The sequence below is a fragment of the Crocodylus siamensis genome, chromosome 5 (genome assembly GCF_052110815.1).
Source record: "Crocodylus siamensis isolate JL-2025a chromosome 5, ASM5211081v1, whole genome shotgun sequence".
Taxonomy (NCBI): Eukaryota; Metazoa; Chordata; order Crocodylia; family Crocodylidae; genus Crocodylus; species Crocodylus siamensis.
This window is the reverse complement of record NC_143399.1, coordinates 157,421,040-157,430,449: the sequence shown is the minus strand read 5'-3', so window position 1 is coordinate 157,430,449 and position 9,410 is coordinate 157,421,040. Positions and strand designations below refer to the sequence as shown.

The 9,410-nt window shown below is 51.3% G+C and overlaps 1 protein-coding gene across 1 annotated transcript; it reads left to right on the top strand.

The window, feature by feature from the left end:
• Positions 1-5,158: 5,158 nt before the first annotated feature.
• On the top strand, positions 5,159-7,446 carry LOC149864809 (uncharacterized). Its single transcript, XM_090049803.1, has 2 exons — positions 5,159-5,224; positions 6,667-7,446. Exons 1-2 carry the CDS (start codon positions 5,159-5,161, stop codon positions 7,444-7,446), a joined length of 846 nt encoding a protein of 281 aa, XP_089905929.1.
• Positions 7,447-9,410: the final 1,964 nt, after the last annotated feature.

Genomic DNA, 9,410 nt, shown 5'->3' with positions numbered 1-9,410 from the left:
AGAGTATTGCGATTACTGTGCATTTTGTTAGTACCTCATTTTAGAGGTACTAAACTTAATGTGCAGTAACAACAATGCATTAAAGTACACGTGGACTTGCCCACTAAGAACTTCAACACACTGTGTTTACATCAGTGAAACTTTATCAGTTCAAGGAGATGCAATCTTAACTTTGCAACTTAGAGCTTTCTGAGAGGTTGTGCCACAGGGCTCTGGAGATCCTGCCTCTGGTGAAACACCACCTTTGGTCATTGTCCCAGGGGGAAAGTCACCAGGGGACAGGAAACCAGGTGGGCAAAGTGGTGCATTGGCTGGGAACCGATGAAGAGACCCGGCAGATGCAGAGTACATCAACATGCAGCCAGCAGCAATGGCCCCTCCAAATGTGCTAAGTCAAAACCTACAACCTCTCACACAGATTCTGGATGCTCAGCAGCAGATGATGGATCAGCAGCTGGACTAGCTGTGCCATAGTCTGGCCATGTTCAAGATGCTGAAGATGATCCAGAGGCGTATATTGAGACCTTTTGAACATCATGCAATAATGACCAGGTTGGACAAAGGATATTGGGCCAGCCACCTGGGCACGCTCGTCATGGGCAAAGCCCAAGTGGCCTATCAGGCCCTTCCCAGGGATGAAGCCAGACACTACAAAGGGGTGAAAGTGGATATTTTATATAGGCTCAAGATTAACCCAGAGCACTATCGAAAGCTGTTCCAGGCTGAAAAGGGGCCAGATGAGAGATGGCCCAGGATCCTGCTACAGCTGCTACAGGATCTCTTGAACCAGTGTCTCATGGGATGGGGTCCCTAAGGATGGTCGTGATCTCCTAAGGCCCCTTGACCGTTCCAATTTGGCCTGATGGGCACCCTCTTTTCTCGCCTGCCATGTCTTGATGTCAATGTAATGTAGAGAGGCTGCCTTCACGCTTGGTTGGACATGGTCCTGATGGACTTCCCTGGACCCCATGGGTCCCCAGAGTTATGGACTATATGCATGGCTCCAACTACCCCTTACTGGGGTTTCACACCTGCACTGGGGCTTCCCATCACTGCCCCTTCACTGGGGCTCCACACCTGCAATAGGACTTCTTTCTTAAACTCGGGGCTCTCTACACTGTTACTACTGGGGGGAGTGGTTTAAAGGTTACTACTGTGCATGGCCATCGGATAGATGTTTCCTGGTCAATGCACCAATATAACAGGGGGCCTTCTCGGGGCCGATTTAGCTTTGACCTGCCCACCTGTTCTGGGCCAACTGCCCGCCTTCTTGCCCATCACGCCTTGAAGTTAATTAATTAATTAATTAAGGATCTTAATAAGCGGGAGGCTGCTCATTCCTTGCCCCGATGCCAGGGGGCGCTATCTGCGGCTCCGTACCTCCTCTACACCGCAGCCTATGCCTTGCAGAAGGTATTGCTGTTGTCTCTCCCAGGCCTTGCTACGACTCAGCCCCTTGTCCACCCTGGGCTTTCCACAGACCTGTCTCTGCGCCCCTCAGCACTGGGCTCTTTGCAGCCCTGCCTGTTGCCTCTGTCTCTGTCTCCCTCTGGCACCAGGGTCTGTTTACCCACTGAACACTGTGCACCTCTGGTGCTGAGGTCCCCAAGCTGTAGTGGGCCCCCAGTGAGGCCTCTTCCTTCCCCATATAGTCTCACCCAAACCACCGGTGTTATATAACAACAACCAAACATAAGCTCCTGGGCTATACATAACATAACACAAGCTGCATAAGGTGTGATCTGCCCCTTTACATTACTAGAAGCAGAACTTAGTCAGGCCTCTTCCCTTCACTTACTCTAGGAGGGCTCCTTCCCTCTTGGCCACCAGCAGAGAACTGAACTCCCTAGTCTCTGTCCTGGGGTTTATATGGGCCCAGGGCCCTGCCCCTTCTGGCCAGCTGACCAGGTGCAGGCTAATTTCCTCATTAGCTAGCTGCCATGGCAACCTGTACCTGGGCTCCTGTCTGGTTCTTTGGGGTCTCCCCAGGCAGTTCCTGCTCTTCTAGGAGCAGGCACCTAAGTGCCCTGCAACAAAGTGGGTGACCCTGCAGTGTATGATCAGGATGCTCTGGCAGACCAGATGCTAATAGGGCAATTCCAGAATGATCTGGAAAAGCAGACACAGTGCTGGGTCTGCCAGCATTCCCAGAAGACCAGGGAGGGCCACCCAGTGCAGGCTCTGCTTCAACTGTTACCCATCATCGATATTCTAGTTTCAAGGATAGGGATGGACATGATTGGGCCTCTACCCCAGAGCAGCACTGAACACCAGTATATACTGGTGTTTGTGGATTAGGCCACATGATATCCCAAGGCGATACCACTCCGGGAGGTGATGGCACCTCAGATAGCAGAGGAGCTTATCAAATGGATAGTGAGGATGGGAATACCAAAAGAGACTCTTACCAATCAAGGGTGGAACTTTGTGTCAGAAGTCTTGTGGGTTGTGTGCCACATGCTCCAGATAAGACATCTGTGCACCTCCATGTATCACTTACGGACCAATGGTCTCATGGAACGCCTCAATAGAACTATAAAGCAAATGTTATGGTGATGTTTGCAATTCGAGACACCCCAGAGGAATCAATGAAGTATTCACTATTCAAGTTCATACTAGGGCACTGCCCTAGAGGCCTGTTGCAAGCACTATGAGAAGACTGAGAATAGGATGCGGGAGGCATGAGAAACCCAGCCACTTACCAACAAGAGTTTCAACAGCAAATCCAGGTGGCCCAGACCCTTGCCAAAGATAATATGCATGAAGCACAACACCGCCAGAAGGAAAATGATGAGGCCTGTGCCAAGGAGAGAGTGTTCAAGCCCAGCCAGAGGCTATTAGTGCTCCTGCCCACATCCACAAGCAAACTACTGACCCAGTGTCAGGGTCCATTCAAAATAATTTGCTGAGTGGGACTGGTGGACTACGAGGTCCACAGACCAGGCTACCAGTGTGAGAAACAGATATATCATGTAAATTTCGTATGGGAATGGTGCAAACCTGATGGGATGGGCCACATTTACAGAAGCTGACTCAGAGGACCTCGGACCCCAGGGCGTGACTTGGAAGGAAACAAAGACTAGGATGGAGGAACAAGTCCAGATAGGAGAGGAATTGTCAGCATTGCAGAAATGCGGAATTCAGGTACTGGTGCAGGAATTTTAAGGTTGCACTCCGCAAAAGAGCCAGGATGGGTCCGGGATGCCTGTCATTCGATAAAAACACTTCCTGGAACAATAGTGCGAGAAAAGTGGCATCTCATCATCTCCTTGGAGAGATCCACAAGGAAGTTGAAAAAATGCTTAAAGAAAGGGTGGTATGCCCATCCAGGAGTCCATGGTGGAGCCCATCGGTCCCAGTCCCAAAGCCAATTCCTGCAGCTGTGTGTTGACTATCACCACTTGAATGTGATGGCAGTCTTTGATGCGTTCCCCATGCCCCATGTAGCCAAACTGGTGGAGTGCATTGGGAATGCTCAGTATATCACAATGCTGGATCTTGTCAAATGATATTGGCAGATCCCTGTTGCTAAAAGAGACCGAGCTAAGACAGCATTCAGGATGCCACGAGGTCTCTACGGGTTCATATGTATGCCGTTTGGGTTCCATGGAGCGGCGGCTACATTCCAACGCCTGAGGAACCAAGTCCTGGCTACACATGCCGGATATGCCACAGCCTACACAGACAACATCATTGTATTTTTGCAGACATGGGCACAACACAAGGGAGCTCTGTGGGCCATATAATCAGAGTTACGAAGAATGGGGATGACAGCAAACCACTGGAAATGTGCACTAGCCCAGAGACAAACCAAATACCTGGGCTTTCTAGTTGGGTGGGGCACTATCAGACCACTGGCCGACAAAGCGGAGACCATCTATAATTTTGCAACACCTCAGAATGGCAAACAACTTTGGTCTTTCTTGGGGTTAGCCAACTATTACTAATGGTTTGCTCCCCGTTTTTCCAAACTAGTGGCACCCCACACAGAAGCCTTGAAAGGACCATAAAATGGACTGTGGAGATAATGCGTAATTTCGAACTTCTGAAGAAGGCCTTATGTGAGGACATTGTAATACACACGCCTGACTTTTGTAAACCTTTTATTTTGCAGATGGATGCTTCAGAAACCTGAAGCAGCCCTGACTCAAGAGTTTGATGGGCTGGAGAGACCCATTGTCTATGCAAGCCTGAAGCTACTACCCATGGAAACATGGTATGCTATAATAGAAAGGGAATGTTTAGCAATCCTTTGGGCAGTAGAGCATTTCAGGTACAACCTGATGGGGAGGGAGTTTAAACTCATGACAGATCACACACCTCTAAAATGGGTAAGCACTGCCAAAACTGATAATGCTCAAATCACCAGGTAGGCCCTCACCCTACAGCTGTTCAAATTTCACATACTGCACTGACCAGGGAAAAATAACATTGTATTGGTTTTTTTAGACCCAATGACACAGGATGCCAAACTATAAAAGCACACGAAATATGACGTAGGAAACTGGAACAGAAGAGTGAGATGCCCCAAGGCATCTTGAAGGAGGTTATGTCCCGCAGGGGACAGTCACCAGGGTACTGGAGACCCTCCCTACAGTGGGACTGGGAACAGGGGTGACCTGCCCCTACAAGAAAAGACCTGAAACCAGAACAAACTTACCAATTTCAGGTCACAGAGAGCAAGACGGGCCATGCCAGAAACGCCCATGCGGTTTGTGAGCCGCACGTACTTCCAACTGGAGCTGGCACAGGTGGATGACATCATCCCAGGATGCTGCCCAGCTGAAATAAAAGCCTGCACCAGGAGAGACACCGGGGGAGCAATAGAGGCAGCAGATGGGGAAGGTGCTCCCCATGCTGGGTGTGAGAAATGCTGGCGTGCAATGGGGGATCAGGTGGAACAAGATTGGTCCTCGATGGGGAAGAGGACCCAGAGCAGCATCAAGGGACAACACAAGCCACAGGCACAGGAGCTGTGAGTGAGGAAGGGCTGCTATCCTCCTCCTTTATCCCTCTATCAAAGTGCCTGGATTCTTTCTTTTGTTCTCTTGTTTTTTTCCTCTCTTTTTCTTTTTTTGGCTGGAGATGGCATGGAGAGGCCCCGAGGCAAGGACTGGAACACAGGCAATGCTCCAAAGACTGGAGCAGTCTAGGAACCATGGCAAGCAGCTGGGTGGCCATTGAAGACATGCCAGAAAACAAAAGTAACCCAGTCACCCCAAAGGTACAGCGACGGGGAGGAGCGAACTGGAGCCCAGGTGACCTGGAGAGCAGGGATTGATGAGACTGGAGGGCAAGCTGCACCAAGACCAAGTGGCTCGTCCTGGAGGCTGACGTATGGAAGGGAAGTAGGGGAGGTGGAGCCCCATGGATACTTGCCAAAGGGCATGGCCAACCTGAAAGAGTCCTTAATAGGGGAACCCACCACTGAAGATTCAATTAAAGTCATGGCAGGTGAGTTTTGGGGTTTTCCCCAGGGTGATCAAGAACCCCTCCAGAGGTCGCTGGAGCCCACACAGCACTCAACACCAAGTGCACACGCCAAGGTAGCATGTGAATGTATACTCAATGCCAGGTGGGCACAGCCATACAGGTTCACTCTTAAAGTGCTCTACTCATGGGGTATACACCTCGACTTGCCTGCCATGCTTTCATCTTTACAATTAGAAGGAGGGACCTAGACTGTATGAAACAACCCTTGTGAGATACTCATATGGCAAAGTGTTCCTGGGGCTCCTACTCCCTTTTCACCCTTCCCACTTGCCAACCTGGTGTTACCTTGAGGCCCTTGTTGGTACCCTTAATGCACATGATCTGTGCTACCAGCCTGCTTCCAGAGCCACTTGTGTTGTCATGCATGTTGGATGTATTTTTTTTCATTGTAATGCCTGATCTGCAGCAATTATTACCAGATGATAGTCAGGCCACTCCATGCCTTCTCACTGTAGAAACTCAAGTATTAACTAAACATACAAATAAATCAATTCCTCCACCCTCAATAAATTCATATACTTCTAAATTTGCACAGTCCAACTTGAAAATAATTCATATACTTCTAAGTTTGCACAGTCTGCCCCCAGAACTCAGGAACGAATTTTACACATAAATAAATCAATTTCTTTGGGTCAATGAACAAGTGGTGTCAGGAGTCAGGAGCAGTGGGGAGAGGAGGAACACAGGCACATGTGTGTCTTGCACACACGTGTGCCCCTTACGGCCCCGGAGCAGAGGCGAGAGCAGCAGCAGCAGCAGAGGCAAACGCAGCAGCAGCAGGGGCAGCAGCAGCTGATCCCCCTAAGGTAAGTGGGGCAGAGGGACCGACGCAGCTGAGCCAGATCTGGAGGAGAAGCCCCCTGGATCCCTCTTAGCTGAGCTGGTATGGAGCCACGCTCCTGAGCCACACAAACAGGTGCGTTCTGTAAGAGCACGCTGGCGTTTGCGTTGGTGTTCGCACTGGTGGGCAAGCAGGAAGGGCCAAGGGGCAGACTCCTGCTAGCACGGGGCAAAGGCACTGCACTCAGCCAAAAACAGGTCAGCAACTCCTGTGATGGTGGAGTCCTGCCAGGGCCCCTGCACGGGGGGCACAGCCTTCCCGGGGCTTGTCTGAGGCCTCCATCCAGACAGAGCCCACGGGGGGCAGGCGTCACCCAACCTCCTGGCCTGCAGGAGTTGCCCAGGAAGGCCTGGGGGGGTACACCCAAGGATGATGCACCTCAAGAAGTGCCCTCCACTGCAGAGTGGCAGACGGTCACCTCCCGAACCAGGGCTGCTCGTAACACAGCAGTACCAGTTCTTCCAGTCCGGCTGGAGAACGGGTACGAGGCCGTGGCAACCCTGGAGGAAAAGGAAGGAGAGGAGGACACCGGGGAGGAGGCAACTCCACGCTCTCCACATCCTGCGCAGTCTGAAGGAGACAAGCAAGCCAGGAGGAGAAAGTGTCGCGTGATCATCATAGGTGACTCAATCCTGAGAGGTACAGAGGGCCCCATCTGTTGCCAAGACCCCTCGGCATGTAAGGCTTACTGCCTACCTGGAATGAAGACTCAGGATGTGAAAGGGATCCTCCAAACCATAATCGAGCCCACCGATTACTACCCCATGGTCCTAGTCCATGTGGGTACAAATGATGTGGCCAGGAGAAGCCCTGATCACCTAATGGAGGACTATCATGCTCTGGGGTGCGTCCTAAAGGAGATGGGCACACAGGTGATTTTCTCTTTTATCCTACCAGTGAGTGGACATGGGAGACGGCATGAAACGTGCATCGCGGAGACCAACTGGCAGCTTCAGGAATGGTGTCTCAAGGCAGGCTTTGGCTTCCTCAACCATGACCAGCACATCACGATGAGAGACATGCTTGGATGGGATGGGCTCCACCTTTCCCCAAAAGGTAAGCGTGTGTTTTCTTCTAGGTTGGCAGACCTCCTCCGGTGGGCTTTAAACTAAGCTTGTCAGGGGAAGGGGAAGACGAGGGTGGAGGAATCATCAGACTGCCAGACCAAGCAACGCCTGTAAGTACAGCCCAGCCTAGACCAATGAGCGAAACGTATACACAGGTAAGTGACAAGGGCCAGGGCAATGCTGTGATTAGGGGGCCAGTACACACATCCACAGGAGGCATCAAATGCCTCTACACAAATGCCTGTAGTATGGGAAACAAGCAGGAGGAACTCATCCTCCTGCTGGCTGACACCAACCCAGACATAGTGGGGAATCACTGAAACGTGGTGGGACTCAACACATGACTGGGCAGTTAATGTCAAGGGCTATAGGCTGTACAGGAGGGACAGGACAGGGAGGAAAGTTGGGGGCGTGGCATTCTACATTAAGGAGGAATACGCATCCTCATCAGAGTGCCCTTCCTCTGATTCTTTATTAATTGAAGTGCTTTGGGTTAGATTACAAGGCAGTTGAGGGGAAAGAGACTTAACAGTGGGGGTCTACTATAGACCTCCCAACCAAGGGGATGAGCTTGACCAAGAATTCTTAGGTCAGCTCACAGAGGTAGTGAAGTCTGAGGATGTGGTAGTCATGGGGGACCTGAACTTCCTGGATATCTGCTGGGAAGAGCAGTCAGCCAGGTCTGACCGCTCACGTAGGTTCTTAGCCAGAATGCAGGACCTCCATCTAACCCAGGAGGTGTACAACCCCATCAGGGGAAACGCCTTGTTGGACCTAGTGCTGGCCACAGGAGATGACCTGGTGATGGGGCTGTGGGTGCTCGACCACCTGGGCGACAGTGATCATTGCCTGCTGGAATTCACCATCCAGCGCAAGGTGGCAAAGGCCTGCAGCAAGGCAGCAACCCTAGATTTGAGGAGGGCAAACTTCAATGAGCTAAGGAGAATAGTCAGGGAAGCACTGAGGTCCCAGAGGGGAGGGGAGCCAGGTGTCCAAGGAGAGTGGTCGCTCCTCAAGGAGACGATCCTCCAAGCGCAAAGAGAGGTAATCCCAACAAGGATCAAAGGGAGCAGGAGGGCACATAAGCCCCCATGGCTCACCAAAAGCATCCAGGAATGTCTCCTAGCTAAAAGAGAGGCGTACACCCAATGGAAAGGAGGAGACATCACCAGGGATGACTATACTGCAGTTGCTCGGGGATGTAGGGGGGCAGTCAGGAAAGCCAAGGCAGAGATGGAACTGGGGCTAGCTTCCTGGATTAAGGACAGTAAGAAATCCTTCTTTAAATACATAGGGGGTAAAAAGATGGTTCTGGGTAATGTGGGGCCCCTACAGGACACGTTAGGAAATTTGGTTGTCACACCAGATGACACAGCCAACTTATTTAATGATTTCTTTGCCTCCATCTTCCTAAGCAGGGACCAGAACAGCCACCACCCCTGCTGGGCCCTCCTCAGGCCCCAGGGGAGGCACACCTGGGCCAAGAGTTAGTGAGGAACTAGTTAGGGAGCTTCTGGAGGGACTGGACGTATTCAAGTCAGCCGGTCCGGACGATCTCCACCCTAGAGTACTAAAGGAATTAGCTGAGGTCATTGCAGGACCCCTGGCATGGCTTTATAAGCACTTGTGGTGCTCTGGTGTGGTGCCAGAGGACTGGAAGAGGGCCAACGTGGTTCCCATCTTCAAAAAGGGGAAGAAGGAGGACCCAGGAAACTATAGGCCAGTTAGTCTTACTTCAATCTTAGGCAAGCTGTTTGAGAAAATTATGCTGGCACACATCCATGAGGGGCCAGCAGGGGTGGTCATGCTTAGGGGCAACCAACACAGGTTCATCAGTGGCAGGTCCTGTCAAACCAACCTGGTGGCCTTCTATGATCAGATCACCAAATCATTAGATGCAGGGGTAGCAGTGGACATAGTCTCCCTGGACTTTCGGAAGGCCTTCGACACTGTCTCTCACCCCATTCTCATTTAGAAATTGGGGGACTGTGGTATCGATACCCACACAG